At 44.3% G+C, this 21008-nt stretch overlaps 1 protein-coding gene across 1 annotated transcript; it reads left to right on the top strand.

Moving 5' to 3' along the window:
• The first annotated feature begins 19333 nt into the window (after positions 1–19333).
• On the top strand, positions 19334–20419 carry LOC112667636 (ribose-phosphate pyrophosphokinase 2-like). The gene is given in 2 exon segments (XM_035704135.2): positions 19334–20121; positions 20123–20419. Coding segments are annotated over 2 exon segments (933 nt in total). The 5' UTR covers positions 19334–19393; the 3' UTR covers positions 20328–20419.
• The last annotated feature ends 589 nt before the right edge of the window (positions 20420–21008 follow it).

Here is a 21008-nt window from a genome sequence, read left to right as displayed (position 1 = left end):
CAGAAGAAACACAGAGCTGTTAACACCTTGATTTTAGGACTTCTGATCTCCAGAAATGTAGAATAATAGATCTGTGTTGTCTTAAGTTGTGGTCATTAGTTACAGCCGCAACAAGAAATGAATATAAATATATACCATTTTTGTAGAGGAAACAAACTTTATTTGGTTACAAAAAGCTTTAAAACTAATGTGTGGGTTAATATTTGTAGTTTAGTATGACTTCATCACGTAGATGTTGCAAAATACAAAAAGCAAGAGAGCTTAAGAGGTTTCTGATGAATGTGTCTCATCTCTTCATTCTCCCTGTCAACACAGAAATGCCTCACTACAGAGCAATAAACATTGGATTTGGGGTAATTTGCTCAATAATGAAATCTAGTACGCAAATGTCTGAGAAGCAGACAACAAGCAGTAGGAAAGAGAAGCTAAAAAAGGGATAAAGCTGATGAATCATAAATAAAACACCCCCTGAGTTGAGCAACTCCAGATTTATGCAAATTCAACATGGCACAAAATTTTCCAAAAGGCACATACTACAATTTTAAAGAAATAGAAAAGATAGTGCATGAGCAATGGAAATACAGCATAGTATTATCTCATCACTTGCTTTCAGCCTGTTTTCCTTTCATCCAAACTCTTTATCTCTTTCCTGACTCCTGATTTGACTTCAGGTTGACACAACCCTGCTCCTGCTGCTTTGGTCTTGGTGTTTTAATCACCCGACTAACTGTCTGGCTCCTGGCCCTCAGCAATCCCTCCAACGTCCTGTCTCCCCAACACTCTAGATTTGCTCTACCATTGGGTACAATTTCTCCATTGGGTACAATTTCTGGTCTTAACTAGCTCACCTCTGAAGACCTAGCCTCCAATCCTCTGATGTGATGAAGGTGAGGAGGTGAATAACCTTAGGCCAGTGGGCAAAAATACCTTTGAAATAAAGGTAAGGGCACCTGGATGGCTCAGTTAAGCACCTGACTTCGGCTCATGATCTTGGGATCCTGGGATCGAGTGTTGCGTCAGGCTCCCTGCTCAGTGGGGAGCCTGCTTCTCCCTCTCCCTCTGCTGCTCCTCCTGCCTGTGCTCGCTTGCTCTCTTTCTGTCAAATAAATAAATAAATAATCTTTAAAAAAAAGAAAGAAGGAAAAGTAGAAGAGGACGAGGGAAGGAGAGAGGGAAGGAGGAAGTAGGATAAGGGGGAGGAGAAGGGGAAGTGAGACAAAGGAGAGAAAAAAGGAAAAAGAAGGGACAGAACTGTACAATCTAAGACAGTCACCAGTCACTTTAGGGGGAAAATATTCAGAAAGCTTGAAAACCATTCCACTATACATGAAGTGTTTTGACAAATACTAATTTTAGGTAAATGGCTCATTAGCTGTCTTGGCGAACTGGTTTTGGTGAGTTGGCCTATTTTCCAAGCATGCCCTAGCACCACACACATAGGTATAGCACACAGAAGTTTCAGCATATCCTGAAAGAAGAGAAAAGTGCCTCCGACCATCATAGTGTGGAGACAGTCTGCTCAGGTCCCTTACTTATCTGGTTTTGTCTGCACTCATCAGACAGCCTTCTCATTATAATTTGGCTTCCCATGTAGGCTTTCCAACTGAGAGAGAACAGGCTGACCTGTAAGTGTGAGTACCCTGGTCCCACTGGTAGTTACTCTGCATGGAAATGAATAAATCAGCATTATCCTGGGAATTTGACGGACATATCTGTTCTTCAGAGTCTAAAAAATTTTACTGCACTGAAAAAAAGTTTTATATTCATGTCTTAGTTAAAGCCTTTTAGGTTGCAATTCAATGAAACCCACTTTACCTAGCACCAGCACAATGTGAGGATTTATTATGAGATGGTAGTGGTGTGGTACGCCTGGGTGACTCGGTGGTTGAATGTCTGCCTTTGGCTCAGGTCATGATCCTGGGGTCCTGGGATCCAGTTTCACATCAGGCTCCCCGCAGGGAGCCTGCTTCTCCCTCTGCTCATGTCTCTGCCTCTCTGTATCTCATGAATAAATAAGTAAAATCTTAAAAAAAAGATGGTAGTGGTGTGTCACAGAACTCAAGGGCAGAAAGGACAATTAGGACCAGGACCAGAAAGCAATCAGGACTAATGCTCCTGCCCTCACCCTGGGTCTACATCTCACACTCCTGCTGCTGTTCCCTTTCTCACACTCTGCAGCTGCATGGACTCTCATTTCTATTTCCCTCTTCACACCTGCTTCATTTCCCTCTGTCTTTGCTTCTCAGACATGCAGCTGAAGAAAGCTACTTCTCACCTGCCTCAGTGCCAGCAGCCAAGACAGACAAACAGCTGTGAATCCCGAGTCTAAATTCCCACAAGAAGAATCTGATTGGCCCAGTTTGGGTCGGTATCCACCCTGACCAAATTTTCTATGTTTGGGGCTTGGGGAGCACTGGGAGCAGGAGGATAGGCCCAGCTCCATGAAATTGAAAACCATTTTCCGAAGGAGAAGGAAGATTATGGAGGAGGCAAGCATGTCCCCAAATTACCACAGGTCTACATACCTGAGATTCAGAAGTGTTTCAGAATTTGGGGTTTTTATATTCTAGAATATGGTTGTGTACTTCACATACTACATCCCCAGAGGAGTCAAAAAGCAGCTTCCTGTAATCAAATACATCAATATTTTTATGGTGAAAACATGAATATTCATACAAAATAAGAAATGGGGATTATAGATAGCCTCACATGAGTTCAAACCAGATCTTGCCTTTAAAGGAACTATGAAAATGCTGTTGTTTTTCAGAGCTTCGGATTTCAAAATAGCAGATGATAGATTTAGATTGCACTACTCTAGGCTGACAAAGTTGAGACCAGACTGTGACAGTATCGAGGCTCTTCCTACAAACATTCCCTAGGTCTTTGGACCAGTGGCATCAATGTTACCTGGGAGATTGTCTGAAATGCTGTTTCTTAGGCCCCAGCTCAGACATATTGAATCAAAATTTGCATTTTAAAGAGATGTCTTAATCTGTTCAGGCTGCTATCACAAAATATCATAGACTGGGCAACTTAAACAACAGAAATTTGGGATCCCTGGGTGGCGCAGCGGTTTGATGCCTGCCTTTGGCCCAGGGTGCGATCCTGGAGACCGGGGATCAAATCCCGCATCGGGCTCCCGGTGCATGGAGCCTGCTTCTCCCTCTGCCTGTGTCTCTGCCTCTCTCTCTCTCTCTCTCTCTGTGTGACTATCATAAAACAACAACAACAACAACAACAGAAATTTATTTCTCACAGTCCTAGAGGCTGGGAAGTCTAAGATGAAGGTGTCTGCAAATCAGGTGTCTGGTAAGGGCCAGCTTCCTGCCTCATAGTCTTTTCAGTGTCTAGCTGCCAAAAAAAAGGTTAAGGAGCTCTGCAGAGAATCTCTAGAGTAAAGTCATTAATCCCATTCATGAGGGTTCCACCCTCATGACCTAAGCATCTTCCAAAGGCCCCATTTCCTAATGCCATCACATTGTGGCTTAGAATTTCAACATGTGGATTTTGGGGGGCCATCAACATTGAGTAGCACCCAAGTACTTTGTATGCATATTAAAGTTTGAGAAAGCATTGCTCTACGTGGCAGTCAGCCTCCCTAAATCTCCAGTCTGATCTCCAACACACATTTGAGATTTTTTTGTTTTTGTTTTGTTTTGTTTTTAAAGATTTATTCATTTGAGAGAAAGCACAAGCACAAGCAGGGTGGAGAAGCAGAGGGAGAAGGAGAGGGAGAGGGAGAAGCAGACTCCCCACTGAGCCAGGAGACTGACTTGGGGCTTGATCCCAGGACCAGGAGATCATGACCTGAGTCAAAGGCAGTTACTTAACCATCTGAGCCACCCTGGCGCTGCAGCAATACACATTTGTATAATCATCCCTTCTTATGTGTTTTTCTGACAATAGCTCCATAGAAAAATGTGTATCCGTTTTCACAGTTAATAAACCATAATTTTTACAATAACAAAGAGCTCCAAATCTGTGCCATGCCACTCACCACTCTGCTCAACAGATGCACAGGCTCTCACTGCCACCCAGCAACACTCAATGAATACTTCTTCCTACGCTAGTATTTAAGCTTGTGCACCTGGGTAGAGGCTTATTTTTATGAAACGATATTAGAGAATATTTGTTTAATCCTTCATGAAAATGGATCCAATACAATATAAAGCAGCTAGAGTTATCTTTAAGAAATTATTTAATAAAGAGTCCAAGCAAGTAAAACACAGAGCAGTAACCAAAGTATTAGTTCTTTTTTCCTCTTACATAAAGAATAGAATTTTCTAGAAGGACACACAATACAGATCCATACCCAAAATGTTTTTGCAATATCACAACAGCCTTTTGACTTTTTACCTTTACCCTGAACCCTGTTGTTTTGGAATTTATAAGGACAGTAAGAAAGGAGTAAATAAAGTTTTTGCGAACAATAAGATTTATTCATTGAATTTACTTTCGGGTTATTTGGGAGTAGAAGAAACCTCCATATTCCAAAGAAAATGACAAAATTATGAGCACAGAAGTGACTCTCAGACTATAACTGCTTCCTGCCTGCCAAAAGCACCAAAAGGAAAATCATTAAAAGAACCAACCTGTGATATTGGGAGCTTTTAGGAAAACTCAATCAGAGTGGAAAAAACCCTGAGAACCTGTTAAGAGTAAGTGACCCTTCAGCAAACTACTGTCAATAAGGGGTAACCGACCCAACAGCAACAAGCAGAAAGATTTCATTGGATGCTTGTCCACCCCGAGTCTCCCACAGTACTGTGTGTTTTTGCCCTACCATGTGTCTGCCACAGCTTCCGTTTGTTTTTCAAAGGAGGCTGTGACCCCATAAAGGGTAAGCATTAATCTTCTTGTAACTATTTGAACTATTTATATTTCCCACACCTTTTTTGGTGCTTATACCACATCCTCTGCTGAGATCTCTCTCTCTCTCTCTCCTTTTATAAGAAGAGAAGTCTTTTATAAAACTTCTTTTATAAGTTCACTCTACTAAATGTCTACCATGTGCTAGATGCTGGGAAAACCACACTGAACAAGCTGAGAGGGTTCTCACCATTTGGCACTTGGCTTTTGCTCACCCTTCAAGGCTTAGCTCAGGCCTCAGATCCCAGGAAGGCTAAGATATGCCTTTCATTTCTGGCCTTTTGATACCTACTACTTATCTTTGCAATTTTATAGAGAAAGTATCTGTTTATGTGTCTTCTTCCCACTATAAGCAACATGTGGGCTCAAGCTAACTTTGTACTCCCTGGTATACAGCTCCTGGTACACAATATGGATTTCAATAAACATTTGCTGACAAAGAAAGAAAGAAGAAAGAAAGAAGAAGGAAAGAAGAAAGAAAGAAAAGAAAGAAAGAAAGAAAGAAAGAAAGAAAGAAAGAAAGAAAGAAAGAAAGAAGGAAGGAAGGAAGGAAGGAAGGAAGGAAGGAAGGAAGGAAGGAAGGAAGGAAGAAAGAGAAAGAAAGAAAGAAAGAAAGAAAGAAAGAAAGAAAGAAGAAAGAAAGAAAGAAAGAAAGAAAGAAAGAAAGAAAGAAAGAAAGAAAGAAAGAAAGAAAGAAAGAAAGAGGGATCCCTGGGTGGCGCAGCGGTTTGGCGCCTGCCTTTGGCCCAGGGCGCGATCCTGGAGACCCAGATTCGAATCCCACGTCGGGCTCCCGGTGCATGGAGCGTGCTTCTCCCTCTGCCTGTGTCTCTGCCTCTCTCTCTCTCTGTGACTATCATAAATAAATAAATAAATAAATAAATAAATAAATAAATAAATGAAAGAATTCAAGATTGATTTTTTTTCCATACAAAACAGAAACAAATGGTCCATCCCCTACGGATTTCCTGAGACTACTGAAAAAGTCGCCACAGGATAGACACTATTATGAGAGTCTGTTCAGAATCAAGATGAATTTCATAGTTAGATAATTTATCTTCCTACTAATCTCTAAGATCTGAATCAACAGAAAAATATGCTAAGGATGATAGCACTGCTAATAAATGTGAGTGGCTGCAAAATAAGCCTTATCCTTAAGACCTGATTTTGAAAAAGGACCCAAATCGTATATTTTCACATGATACAGAGATCCAGGAATGGAGTCTGGGATGTGTGTTCCTCTGGCTCTGTGAAGCAAGACCTTTGGGGTCATGATTTCTGCTTCCTTTGACTTTTCACCTGCTGCAAAAGCATCGCCTTACACAGCAGGTGGCAATGTTCTTTGAAGGCATGATGCAGTAAGCCTTCAAACATAATCTCCAAATCTCCAGTCTCCAAAGAGACTCCAAAATGGGTTGATGAGGTGAGGGCGCCCCTACGGCTTCCAGCGGGGTCGGCTGAGCGCTGCCCGCTCGCCAAATGAAGCACCCGAAATTCCAGACAAAGTGGGAAATTGGCTGGGGGCGTCTACCGTTTTGCCACCGACAGGAACGACTTCCGGAGGAATTTGGGACTTTTTGCTGCGGGAGTTTGGCTGACTAGGAATTTGAGTGACATAGACCTAATGGCACCTCGACCGGGGGTGTAGCCAAATAGACACATGGAACCCCCTGTGCTGTACTTGAACCTTCCAAAACTAGAGCCTCCAATTTATGACCGTCACAAGACTTAGCCCTCTTGGAAGTTGAAGCTTCAATCAGACCACCTTCCCTTCCCAATTGCTTCGTCTCCTTGAGCCCACTCAGAACTCCATTCTCTGGTCAGCAGTCAGGTTTCAGCCAAAGTGTTGTCCTCTGTTCTGTAAAGTTCTGTACATAGTTCCTAAGTTTCTGCAGGGGGTGATCTTTGCTCTTGTCCTGAGGAATAACCTAATGATATTTTAAGAAATATTTGGAATAAAGACGTATACAAAGAAAAAAAAATGGGTTGATGAAATATTTCAGGAGTAATAGCTAGGAAAAAAAATACAGTAATTTTCCAAAGTTAAGATTCTGACAGAAAAAGGGAGAGAAATGGCTGGAATTCAGGGGGCAAACCCTTAAAGGGAATAGGGTATGATGTTTGTCCATTAAAAAAAAAAAAATTGGGATCCCTGGGTGGCTCAGCGGTTTGGCACCTGCCTTCGGCCCAGGGCCTGATCCTGGAGACCCAGGATCGAGTCCCACATCGGGCTCCCTGCATGGAGCCTGCTTCTCCCTCTGCCTGTGTCTCTGCATCTCTCTCTCTCTCACTGTGTCTCTCATGAATAAATAAATAAAATCTTTTTAAAAAATTAAAGAAAATTGACCACCCTACCAAAATTGATCACCAAATATAATGAGGCCTTTAAAATTATTTCCCAGTTTACAGAAAGTGTCAGGGCTCTGTTAAAAGAAATTAAATGAGGGACATCTGGGTAGTACAGTCAGTTAAGTGTCTGACTCTTGGTGTCAGCTCAGGTTGTGATCGTGGGGTGGTGTGATTGAGCCCTGCATTGGGCCCCATGCTGAGTGCAGAGTCTGCTGAAGTTTCTCTTTCCCTCCACTCCTCCCCACCTCACATATGCTCTCTCTCTCTCTCTCAAATAAATAAATAAATCTTTATAAAAAAAGAAATTAAGTGATACCACCTGGAAGGAATCAGATAAATCAGAAGGTGAACTATACCTCATGACAACTAGCCTGGCCCCCAAGTGCCAATGTGATTTTTCAAATATGAGGGGAGAAGGATTGCTTTAGAATAAGAGAGATTAAAATCCATAACAACTAAATGCATGAACTCCGACTGAGTCCTGCTTCTAAAGCATTAATTAAAAAGTTCATATTGGGGACAATGGGGAAAATTGATTATTCATATTAAATGATATTAGCAAATTATTATTAACAATAATTAGATGGTGATGACTGGGTGGCTCAGCAGTGGAGCTCCTGCCTTAGGCTCAGGCATGATTCTGGAGTGCTGGGGTCGAGTCCCACATCCAGCTCCTGCATGGAGCCTGCTTCTCCCTCTGCCTGTGTCTCTGCCTCTCTCTCTGGCTCTCATGAATAAATACAATCTTTAAAAAAAAAACAATAATTAGATGTTATAATGGTATTATTAGGTAGAAGAATATCCTTATTCTTAGAAGATGCAAAATAGTGAAGTATTTAGGAGGGAAAAGTCTACAATTTACTTTGAAGTGTTTCACATATAAGATTTTCTGTTAAAGTAAATATGACAAAATGTTGCAATTGCTTTAATTCAAGATCAAGTGCATGCAAGTGTCATGGTTCTGTTCTTTCAATTTTTGTTTGCTTGAAGAATTCCACAATAAGCAGCTAAAAGAGAAGAGATCTTGATCTCTCTTTCAAGAGATCTTTTCTCTTGAAAAGAGAAGAGATGAAGATCACAGATCCATTTAACATTGGATTTACCATGGGTGGGAGTTCAGGCACCTGAGAAGGGAAGTCAGTAAAGACTCCAGGACTTAAAGGGACCACAAGAAGATGAGAGTCAGCATCAAGAGACTGTCCCACCTGAGCCCAAGTGAGCACTGTCAGTGGGTAGGGCCAGGGTGCCACATGGGAGCTCAACCCAGAATTTGGCTAATGTTTGCCTTTGCTGATGAGCCCCTTCTGCTGCACTCATTATCAAGTGAAAGCATCCCACCAACAGTTGCCTCTGTGTAGCCATGCCTGGTCCAGCAGCAACAGTGCCCACCCATGTCTCAACATTTTTCTTCGCCCAAGAGATCTACCTAATGAGAAAAATCCTGTTTGCAATGGCTCAGGGTACTCAAAAGCCCTGCCAAAAGGAAGAAGGGGATCTTAGTAGGTCCTACCCTCCACTCCCTGTACTGGGGTAGGATTGAATGGAACCATTTCAAACAAGAGTGGTTAATAACCCCCCTGCCATGTGACACGTAGAAATACCCAAACATGATCCTGAAGGAAACTAACAGAGAATGGCTCAAATAAACAAACAAACCCAAAAACTTGTCACTTCCAAGCAGACACCCCGTCAGTTCCCAGCCGTCCTGGACAGTGATAAATGAAGCACCGGAAGAAGCAATTCACTGTTAGTTCAGCCACTCAGAAGTGGAGAGCAATTTAGCAAACTTCCACTCAGAAACATTATATTCCATAGACTCTGAACCTCTCTTGCCTCCTGTTTTCCTAATGTCTTGTTTTTTGAAAATATGACTAAATCCAAAGAACAGACTAGAATCATAATGATTTCATTTCTTCTCCAAGTCCCTGCATTTTATAAACAAGCCAAAAGCATGAGGTAGATAGTCCCAACATAATGGCAATTTGTAAGTTCTGCTTGAAATATTTTACGCTAAACAACATTAACAAGTTAGCAATCATCAGAATAAACCACATTATAATTGTGTTATTTACAAATCAAAACATAAGTAACCTGAAGGTTGCTGACCTGTACCAGCCAATAGGTACAATGAGTGTCACGGTCACATTAATGTCTGAATCTCAGCAGCCCGGCCCCCAGTACAGCTGGTGAAGAATTACAGTCTCTTAAAAAGTTTTGCTCCAGGACTCTCCAGGAGTCTATAAGGAGCTTGACATATGAACGTGAATCAGCTCAGGCCTTTCAGTGCTGCTGGCCTGTCTGTGCAAACCGAGCTGCTGATGTGCCCTCTGCCAGCCCTGAGATGTGGGATACTTGCCTGCCTCACATCATCTCAGTGACCAAAAAGCCCAACACTGTCACCACACCGACTCTGCTAAGCTGGATGGAGACCCTCTCTCTGACACCAGATTGCTGAGACACTGATGCTCATGATGGTGCTACTCCACTCCCCAGTCACTGCCACGGGGAAGAGGAGAATAGGCCCCGATCATCCTGCTGTGACTTCTTTGACAGGTTTGCATTGGGTCCCAAAGCATTACAGAGTTTAATGGTTTTCTAATTTTTATACCTGGCCCTTCCTCCTGGGGTGCTAAGGGGTCTCCATGCTGCTCCCTCCGAACGCTGGTTGTGGCTCACCCTGCCACCCTAAATTTTCCCTTTCAGTGAATTTCCACCCCCACCCCAAGAGTCCAAAATGCCATCCTGAAAACTGGCTTCGGTCAGAACCCCAAAGCATCAACTACGAAACTGAATGCTTGACCCGCATTTGTGGGCATGGTTTAAGTCTCCTTCCTCAGGACATCTCTGGTTCCCAGGTAAGTCATCAGTCACAAATAAACAGTTGGAATGAAGAATGTTGCCCAACAACACATACCAAATGTTGCACACTCCCTCAGCTCCTGGCCAGCTGAGATTCAGATACAGATACACAATGTATTTCATTTCTTATTTACACAAGTGACTTTACAGCTATACACAGCACCTACAAGCTCTAACTGTGGAGCTACAATAGCACAAACACAAAAGCAGATATGTCCATTCAGATTTTCCTCCCTAATTTATCATAGTTTCTGGGAACAGAGTTAGCTTTTTTTTTTTTTTTTTTTAAATCTATTGTTTCAAAGTTTCTGGGAATTTTATCTCTGAAAGGAACCAGACATGGATGGTCCTTGAAGAGATGTTAAGTGAAGGAAGCCAAACACAAAAGGACAAATATTGTGTTAATCCACTTACATAAAGTACCTGGAGTCGTCAAATTCATAGGGGCAGAAAATAGAATGGTGGTTGTTAGGAGTTGGAGGAAGGCGAATGGGGAAATACTGCTTCTCAAGTAGAGTTTCAGCTTGGAAAGATGAAAGAAGTTCTGGAGGTGGATGGTGGTGGTGGCTTCACAACTTAATGCCACTAGACTATACTCCTAAAAATGGTTAAAATGTAAATTTTATGTTATGTCTATTTTATCATAATAAAAAATAAAGGAACTTATGGAGCAATCTTTTAAAAAAGTTAGTGTCTGGGGCAGCCCGGGTGGCTCAGCGGTTTAGCGCCGCCTTCAGCCCAAGGTGTGATCCTGGAGACCCGGGACTGGGCAAGCATGGAGCCTGCTTCTCCCTCTGCCTTGTGTCTCTGCCTCTCTCTCTCTCTCTCTCCCTCTCTCTCTCTCTGTGTGTGTTTCTTATGAATAAATAAATAAAATCTTTTTAAAAAAATTTTTAAAAATTAAAAAGTTAGTGTCTGACTCAGCTCAGGTCATGATCTTAGGGTCCTGGGATTGAGTCCTGCATTGGGCATCCTGCTTGGCAGGGAGCCTGCTTCTCCCTCTCCCTCTGCTGTTCCCTCTGCTTGTGCTCTATGGCTCTCTCTCTCTCTCTCTCTCAACTCTCTCTGTGTCAAATAAACAAATAAAATCTTAAAAAACAAAACCAAAAACAAAAAAACAGGCAACTGCAAAGGCATTGTGAATGGAGTTAAGGAATTGTTCCAGTTTCGGGTCCAGGGTGAAACGATTTGCCTGGGATGCTGAAGAATCACTACCCCTGGCAAGGCTAAGTTGAGTATGAAGAAGGCTAAAGAGAAGAAACACTGATTTTATTTATTTATTTTGGCATGGTGTATAGTAATGATGATCCCTCTCAGAAATGCAGCATTTTAGCTTTCAAAGCATTTCCACAAGTGATCTAACTTGCTGTCATAACAAGCCTGGGAAGTGAAAGGATGGGGTTCAGACTCCAGGTCTACAGAGGGGGAAGGCACCCTGCCCCATGGATGCTCTCAGCTTCCTCAGGGAAATGACACCCCATTTGCCAACGAGGAAACTGAAGCTCAGACAAGTGAACTGACTTGCCTCAAATCCACTACTGCCAAGCAGAGACTTGTCCCCGTCTCTTGACTTACTACCTAGCGTTCTTCCCACAAGCATGAATTAAAACACAATGAAACTGCAAAAGTAAAAAAAAAAAAAAAAAAAAAAAACATAATTTCTAACTAACTGTGTCAAAGAATGAAAGAATCCCTAGCCGACATTAAAACTCGAGAGAAAACAGGATATAATTTGGAGATATATTTTAAGCTTTATAAAATCCTCCCACCCCCGCCTCTGAGTAGGAAAGTGGGTAAAAACAGAATCTGGGGTGAGAAGTCATCTGATTCATCCATGATGCGGTGGAGAAGACTCTGTAAGCAAACACCCTGCATTTATTTCAAGTACTGTGTCTCATTTTGCCAGCCTTGGCAGCCAGCCCATTGCGTTTGCTTCAGGGGCAAACGCCCTTCTTTGGAGTCATGGTCAGAGTGCTATTTTGGGATGATAAAAGTGGCCCTAAAACATGAGGCCGTTAAGCCAGAATTTAAAAGGACAGACATGGGGCACCTGGGTGGCTCAGTGGCTGAGCATCTGCCTTCGGCTCAGGGCATGAGTCCTGCATCAGGCTCCCCTGCCTGTGTCTCTGCCTCTCCCTCTGTGTCTCTCATGAACAAATAAATAAAATCTTTTTAAAAAATAAAAATAAAAGGACAGATACACGCAAAGGACGGATGAAGCCATCTGGCTACCGTGGTATGCCAGGGGTTAAGCATCCAGATGTGTCCAGGGCCTAGCCTGGCACAGCGCAGCCTCACCCGCAGAACATCATCCCTGTGTCCTGGCCTGTTCCGGGAAGCGGCTCAAGTCGCCTGCAAGAGAAAGCACGTGGTCTCGGAGGTGAACCAGGGACAGCCTCCGAGGTGCCAAGGGTTTATCTGAGCAGCCAAGTGTACGCTGACAGACAGGTCTGTGTGTGCTGGAGGAGCTAGTTGCACAGCTCAGATGAACGACTCATTGCGGAATTCACCCACAAGGGGAAGTGAGTTAATGACTGGGGCGGTTCACCTTCTGCCTAGAAGCGTCATCGAGTCAACTTGTAAAGCCTGGCTCCCCAGATATGTTTGCTCACCCAAATGTGGTTCTGTGCGGCTACAAGACATTTCCAAGAGGGAACGCTCACAGAGGAGAAAGTTCTTAGGCTTTCTCTGTGCCAGGGTCAGGGCCAGTGGCCTGAGCCTGACAGCTGGCCCAGGCGTGGTCAGATCTGCTGACGAGAAAGCCCAAAGCTGCCACCAGCATCTGCCCCGCATCTGGGGCTTGTGACTCATCAGCCGCCCTCTCCCACAGCCTTGCGTTCTCAGGCAGGCCTCAGCGTGCAGGCCTCAGCGTGCAGGCCCCACCGAACCGAGGCCCCAGTGCCCAGACTCGTTCCTCCACCCAGGGCCTATCAGGATTTGTCCTTATCTCCAATGCTTGCCTCCCGCTGCCCCGAAGACTCGGCCTGGTCCGCCAGCTCAGGTGCAGGGCAAACTGCCCAGGCCACCCCAGAGCCAGCCCGGGCTGTTGTAAGAGGCTCCCGGGCTGAGTCCTGGCCCTTTAAATTCAGCAGACCCATACCCCCCCACCCCCCACCCCCCATGGCCAGCTGGCCCACCAGAGTGAGCCACAAAGCAGCACCTGTTCTAGGCCAATCCTGTTTACCCTGGACCTACTATTTTTGCTCTCACCTCCCCGTTCTCAGATTCCTGGCTCCATATCTCAGCTGCCATAGCTGCTTCTGGCCCCTTCACGTTGGTGACCCTTTGGACTTCCCCTTTTAGATCACAGCCTCTCGCATGTTTCTGACTCAACTTGCTCTGCAGGGCTGGCTTCCCTCCCCATCTCAGGTGAGGACCCCATGAATCAGCCCCCCAGCCGCTGGGTATGCCTTCAGCCCAGATCATTCCCAGGACAGGCAGAGGGTGAGGATCTGTTCCTATGGTCCCTGCCTGCTTCGGACCCTCAGCCTTACTTTGCCCCCCAATTCCAGCAGCTGGGGGTTCCCTTCTCAAGCCCTTGGCTGCTGAGGGGGCTTCATCAGGAAACCTGGACCCTGCCTATTTCCTAAAATCCCTCCCTCACAGGGAAAAGCTCTGCCCTGGGCTCAGCTCCTGATTTCATGCTGGCCTTGCCTGGACCTCACCCACCCACCCCACCCTACCCCCACCCCCACTGTCTCACAGTGATGGAGCGAGGCTCTCAGGCCTCTCAGGGAGCAGAGATCTTAGAGAAGAGGGCAACCCTACCTCATGCAGAGCCCGGAGAGAGCACAGAGGCTGGGGAGTCTCGCATCTGTCTGCAAACGTTTCTGTCTAAGGTTTAAGGTTACTTCAGAAGGGAAACGTAATGAAGCCTCAGAAGGCCAGGCACTTGCCATCTCGGGCCCTTGTTTCCTACTCTCAAAATTGTGTGTATGGGCTGGGGGAGGGCATGTTGTTCCTGATATCTCAAATAATCATCCAGTTCCAAGTCCTTGAAAGTTAAGAGTGGCCCCATATAGCTCAGACCATTTCCTTCATCTGTCAGACTCCAGGTGTGACTTTAGCGACACGTCTGTCACGGACATTCTCTACCAATGAACATATGAGTCCAGGTTCTCCTACTCCCAACCTCTCATTCCCTCCACTCCAGAAGGTGCAGAAACAAGGGCCAGAGCCAGCCCATGTTCCTCCCTTTCTTCTCTCCAGACGCTCATCATCCCCTTCCCTACAGGCTTAGAGACCCGAAGATCAAATTCCCCTAAAAGCTCAGCTGGCCACTTGATTTTCTTTTCCATAAGCCAGCTGTCTTTTACCAACATGCACTGTGATGAAATGGTGAGGAGCAAGATGTTGGTCCCTGGCCCCCAGGGGGATTCCTGCTTTGCCATTGATGTGATGTGACCCTACACAAGCAAATTAACTTCTCTATGCCTGTTTCCCCACCTCTAAAATTGGGATACTAATAGTCCCTCCCTCACTGCATTGTCATGAGCATTATAGGAGCATATGCAATAAATGGTGACACTGTAAGCTCTTATTGATCACTCTATGTCAGGCCTTATTCTAAATACTTAATGTCCAATAACTCATTTTCCCTAAGCAAAGTAAAACAGGAACAGAAGGATCATTCCATAATTATGATGTACATTATTGCTAATTAAACATTAGTAGTAGTAATTAAATGTATTTTATTTAATATTAATTTAAAATATTGTTAATTAAACATTGTGCCCATCAGCAGGAGTTAAAATACATTGCCAACACTCATCACAATTCCTGTTACCCCAAAGAATCACACTGTTTTTATTTTTTAGTGCTCTCTCTACTGGCCTTGATAAGGTTTATATAAAATAAATACTCACACCTGGTCAAAAAATAAACTGAGTTTGGGGCACCTGGGTGGCTCAGTTGATTATGTGTCTGCCTTTGGCTCAGGTCATGATCTCAGGGTCCTGGGATGGAGCCCTGCATCTGTCAGGCTCCCTGCTTAGCAGGAAGTCTGCTTCTCCCTCTCCCTCTGCCCTCCCCACGCCTGCCCGTGCTCACTGTCTTTCAAATAGATAAATAAAATCTTCAAAATAAAGTAAAATGAAGTAAACTGAGTTTTTAAAACTTAGGGAATTTCTCCATTTGAATACAAACCCAGTGTGTAAAAATGAAAAAAAAAAAAAAATGAAGCACCCGGAGAACAGAGATTCCATGGGGGGCGTGATAGGGACATAAGCCTGTGTCATAGTGTGTCAGGGTATTAACACAATTCTGTGGGTCTCTTTCGATTTACCAGGTTTATAATTTAATAAATTATATTAAATAAAATATTAATGTTGCTGTATATACTTTGAAGTTATTTCAATGACTGCAGAATAACCCATTTAGTTAATTACTATAATTGAGCTGACCTCATTATCACATATTGGCAGGGGTTTTTTACTATTATAAATAATCCTGTAGTACACGTCTTGGCACAAACGACTCTTTTCTTCCTTTTAGATTATTTCCTAAGCTAATTCTCAGAAATGGGGTTATGGGGTCAAAGAGGCTACTTAAAACTCTAACTGCCTCCATCATCTCATGCATCCCCGCTCAGTTAGCAGAGAATTCCATTTGAGGGAGGAAACACTCCTGGGGAAAGCAGGAAGGAGATAGGAATTAGCATTTGCTGTTGAATACCAGGCATCATGCTGGCTTCAAACTGAATGATGTGCCACCATCCTGACCTGCCCACCCTTAGCATCACTGATGTTGTGGCCGTTTATGAAGACATTTGCCAAGCAGTACATTAGAAGTTTTGTTCGTTCGATTTCATTTAATCCTTATAACCATGCTCTGAGGAAGGTATTATCTCCATTTTACAGAAGAGCAAACAGGAACTCAGGGAGATTAAGCCAAGGTTGCACAGCTAACAAATGGAAGAATCTGGGCCCAAGTTGATGCTTTGTCTGCTCTTCCACGTTGTGCTCCAGCCTTCCTCCACACACACACCCTCCCAGCCCTGTATTTACAGATGGGATTTTTCATTATCTGCTCTGTGTGGATGGAGAGGATGCTGGAGAAGGGGACAGGGAAAGGTCAAGCTGCAAGACCGCTCTGAAGATGGATCCTCCTGGCCCTCTGCCCACAAACTATTTCCCTTTTCTTTCTTGCTGGTGAAAAGCATAGTATTAAAGGACATGCACATTATTCCAAAGAGAGGGCTGCCTGTAAATAAAGGACACCACACCTATCAAAGATGCTGACTTATCAAATATCTTTTGAGGCTAAGTATCTCTCAGAACAGGTGTTTCTGAACCTGAGCACCGGACTGAGCCTATCCTTGTGTTAAAATAGTTCTCCCATGGGACTATTTGACTTGGCCCACCGTTTATAAACTTTGCACACATTTCAATATCTCAATTAAATCATCTAACCCCAGGGGCACTTAGCTGGCTCAGTCGGTAGAGCATGCAACTCTTGATCTCAGGGTTGTAAGTTTGAGCCCCATGTTGGGTACAGATATTGCTTAAAAATGAAATCTTTTAAAAAATAAAAATAAATAATCTAACCCCAGTCTATATTCATTAGAGACTTTTTCTCTACCAAAGGAGACTTGCATTATTTTTCCCTCATATTTTGAAATAGTGTCTTTCCCATACTGAATACTGTCACAAACACATTGGATTCATAAAATTCCAGATGTTGTTCCATGATGCATCTAATCAGGAATACCCTGGCTATCTCAGGACCATGCAGGCATAAGCTACAGTCAGAGAGGGTTATGGAAAGACAGGGGCTGCCACCTGCACAATGAGAACAGATTTAATGAAAATAGTTTAGAAACTGCTGCTGAGTGTGGCAGGAGATCATCTCCATGGTTCCAGGAGATGATTTTTACAGTATACTGAACTGCACAGACCATGTATTCATCAGGCCTCTTTCAGATGCAAGTGTGGAAATCTGACTGGCTGAAGCAGAGGGGAAATTTATTGGTCCCTAGCTGAAAATTCTAAGGGTAGTTGTCAAGTGTAACTGGATCCAAGTGTGTCATCACTTAAATTTTTAAAAAGAAATGCATCACTTAAATGGTGTCATCAGGACTGCATCCCCATCTCTTTACTCTGTTTTCCTCTCTCCGGAGTGATGACAAGAGGACCACCAGCACAGCAGCTCCAAGCTTCTTTTCCACAGAAATCCCAGTGGAAGGAGAGTACCTATTTCCTAATTTTTCCATCAAAAGTCCCAGGACTGACTGTCAATTGGCCTGAATTGACTCATGTGCTGAACATTTCAGCTTGACCTTCACATCCACTCTCCACCTTCTCTTTTCTCTAAACTGAGAGGCTGGCCTGTGTGGATGTATCAGTACTTTTTTTTTCCCTATGATTTCCTTTGGGTATTGTCATAGGAAGGCCAGCAAGAGACTGGAGAAAGAGAACAGAATAAGATGAAGATGTTCATTCCTCTCAGTTCCCTCAGCAAGAGTCTACACGGATTAGCTATGTCTCATGGTCAATAATACAGATCCTGCCTCAGCTCTCTCTACTCATCCTTGTCTCTCTGAGTTCAAGTAATGGTTCTTCAAGCTCACCTCTACAACCTATGTGTGCTACAAACACCCCACTATGAGTAACCCCAAGAACTGCACTTTCACTTAGGGTTTTCTTATACACTGCCCACACCTCTGGGGGAAGGTTATTTGATAACCCAATTTGAGAGTTTCATCTGTTTCCAGGATCCTGACTAATAACAGCTAACATGCCCATATCAGATCCATGTTTCTCATTGACAAGCCTGAGTCACATGCCTACCCATGAAACAGGTCTGAAATCAGCTCCAATCACTGGAGAGGAGGAGGGGTAGTCCCCCATAGGGACAGGCAAGAACAACCTATGATCACTGTGTTTAGCAAAGTAGATAAAAAAGAATTCTACTCATTAGCAAGTAGCAGGAATACTCAAGTTTCTTCAGAAGCAGTACCCACATATAAGTAAGGATGAGTTTCAGAGAATAAATGTATGCTGAAACAGCAATGAGCATGCCTTTCATCCATGTACATGCAAAGCAATGCCTCCAAAATAACTGGCCACTCATTTTCTGAGCTCTGGGCTGTTGACAACTCTCTTCTGAAACAAATTGAAATTTCTATCATTGATTCACGTTGAAATGTCATGAAACAGCTTAGGCCTTGGCTGGCTAAGCAATAAAGCAGGTCTTCTTGGCAGCTTAAATGAGCTGCCCCTGACAGCAGAACAGGGGACAAGGCATTAAACATTGCCAAGAATGGGCAATTTGGAAGCTGCCTAGTGACAGAAGTGACAAGGCCAAAATCATAACCACTTTGAAAAAAAATGACATCAGTTGAAGGATAAATATAAAACAGGATAAATGCAACCTCATCACAGAGCTATAAGTGCTTAGATGAACATTTAGCCTGATAACCCATGAAACCCCTATATGTTAGCAGGGAATTCTTTTCATATTGGTAACCCCCATTATAATGATTGGCTCTGCCATGGATGAGTCGCCTTGCAGGTAAAACCATGGACCACTACTCCGGGAAATTTCAGTCCTGTACCATAACCCAACAAACTAGTAGTATAGATGTTAGTTACCTCATCCCCCAGCTCCATGTTTTGATGGAGACCCCACTGTGCCTTTTTAATGGACAGGTTGACATTTAATGACATGTGAAGGATATTTGGCTTTCCTGGTCAGTTTTCTCAGTAAAGCCCCAGATGCTGCTCTGGTTGGAGTTCAGGAAGATGCATTTGTCCAGAAGACACACCACCTGAACCAGTTGTGTGCCTCTCCTAGTCCCACTAATAAGTCCTTTGTGATACAATCCCATAGCAGGTCTCTTCACCCATAAGGACACCTGCATATCAGCTCTCTGGGGGAGAAGGGATCTAATGAATTGATTTGCTTCAGTGCCTCTGGAGTCCAGGAATGAAGAGTTTGGGGCCCAGAAAGAGAAGGAATCCAAGGCTCTAGCCAGTGGAATCCCTTAGCTACACTCAGGGCCTGGGGGTATAACCGAAAGATCATGGCATTAGAGGCAAACAGACCAGGTTTGAGTCCTAGTATGTAACCTTGAGCAAGACACACCTTTATGAGTTTTTCCTTCTCATCTAGTAGTATCGTTTCCCAGACACTAATGATGATAATCATTAAAAACAAACAAAAAAGTTGAGTTCTTTGAGCCAAGGCAGATCTGATTGGTATTTCCAAGGACATTACTGCTTTGAAGAATCTATTGAAACAAAAGTTATCAATAAACTTAGAGGACAGGCGCTTTCCCGCTCGCGTCGCAGCCTCCGGTGCCACCACTGCCTCCGCCATGCCCAACGTCGTGCTCTTCAGCAGTAGCTCGCACCAGGACCTGTCCCAGCGCGTGGCCGACCAGCTGGGCCTGGAACTGGGCAAGGTGGTCACTAAGAAGTTCAGCAACCAGGAGACCAGCGTCGAGATCAGTGAAAGCGTGAGGGGCGAAGATGTCTACATCATCCAGAGTGGCTGTGGAGAAATCAATGACAACCTGATGGAGCTCCTTGTCATGATCAACGCCTGCAAGATCGCGTCATCATCCAGGGTGACTGCCATAATCCTGTGTTTTCCATACGCCCGACAGGATAAGAAGGACAAGAGCCGAGCTCCGATTTCTGCGAAACTTGTGGCCAATATGCTCTGGGTCGCTGGGGCCGATCACATCATCACCATGGACCTGCATGCTTCTCAGATCCAGGGCTTCTTTGACACCCCGGTGGAAAACCTGTACGCGGAGCCCGCCGTCCTGCAGTGGATCCGAGAGAACGTTGCTGAGTGGAGGAACTGTATCATTGTCTCGCCCGACGCCGGGGGAGCCAAGAGGGTCACGTCGATTGCAGACAGGTTGGATGTGGAATTCGCCTTGATTCACAAAGAGAGGGAGAAAGCAAATGAAGTGGACCGGATGGTTCTGGTGGGCGACGTGAAGGACCGCGTGGCTATCCTCGTGGACGACATGGCTGACACCTGTGGCACCATCTGCCACGCCGCGGACAAGCTGCTCTCCGCCGGAGCCACCAAGGATCTTCTCTGGGCCAGCTATTTCCAGAATAAACAACGCCGCCTTTGAGGCTGTTGTCGTCACAAACACCATTCCGCAAGAGGACAAAATGAAACACTGTCCCAAGATTCAGGTCATTGATATCTCGATGATCTTGGCAGAGGCGAGCCGAAGAACGCACAACGGTGAATCCGTGTCCTACCTGTTCAGCCACGACCCGCTATAGGCCCCGTCGTGAGGTGTGGAGCGGGCCCGCTCGGGCCGCTGCCTTGTGTGCGTCTGCCTGACTTTAGTTTTAGGACTCAGCGATTCTAGGATAATGCAAAAGCATCCGATCTTTGTACCCTGCAAGATCCATTGTTTCCCCCCTCTCATGCTCAAGACCATTTATTTCTGGTTTGGGAGGGGGAGGGGAGGGAGGAGGTTATCTGATCTTTTTACGTGAACTGTCCTTAAGGTCATCCTGGCTCATTCTGACAGGTGACCTTTCTTTTGTTTTACCAGTACTCTGAGGCCACAACTTTCAAGTATGTAATTCCACTGGGGAAGGTCATAGTCTGTCTATTTCAAGGTCGCCAAAGGTGACTTCAGATTAAAGCCTTCTGTGTAAATACTGATAATGCCTATGGACATTTGGGTCAAACCCTGTATACAGAATTAGCCTTTTCCTTCCGAGTGCACCTTAGAAAATTTATAATAGCCTGAATTCGGTTGGGTTTTTTTTCTTTTTAGTAACCAGGTTTCAAATAAACCTTTGTTATCGTGCTCAATTTGACCAAATTTTACGTAGCTTCAGAGGGCTGCTGACACATTTACTTTCTGATAAACATTAGACATTATCACGAGCAATTCAGTATTTCTTTGGTTGTTGTTTCCACTGCTGAGAAACGCATTATAACTGCCACTT

The sequence above is a fragment of the Canis lupus genome, chromosome 21, assembly GCF_003254725.2.
Source record: "Canis lupus dingo isolate Sandy chromosome 21, ASM325472v2, whole genome shotgun sequence".
NCBI classification, from domain to species: Eukaryota; Metazoa; Chordata; class Mammalia; order Carnivora; family Canidae; genus Canis; species Canis lupus.
The sequence above is the reverse complement of the archived record's forward strand: the minus strand, read 5'-3'. Positions and strand labels throughout refer to the sequence as shown.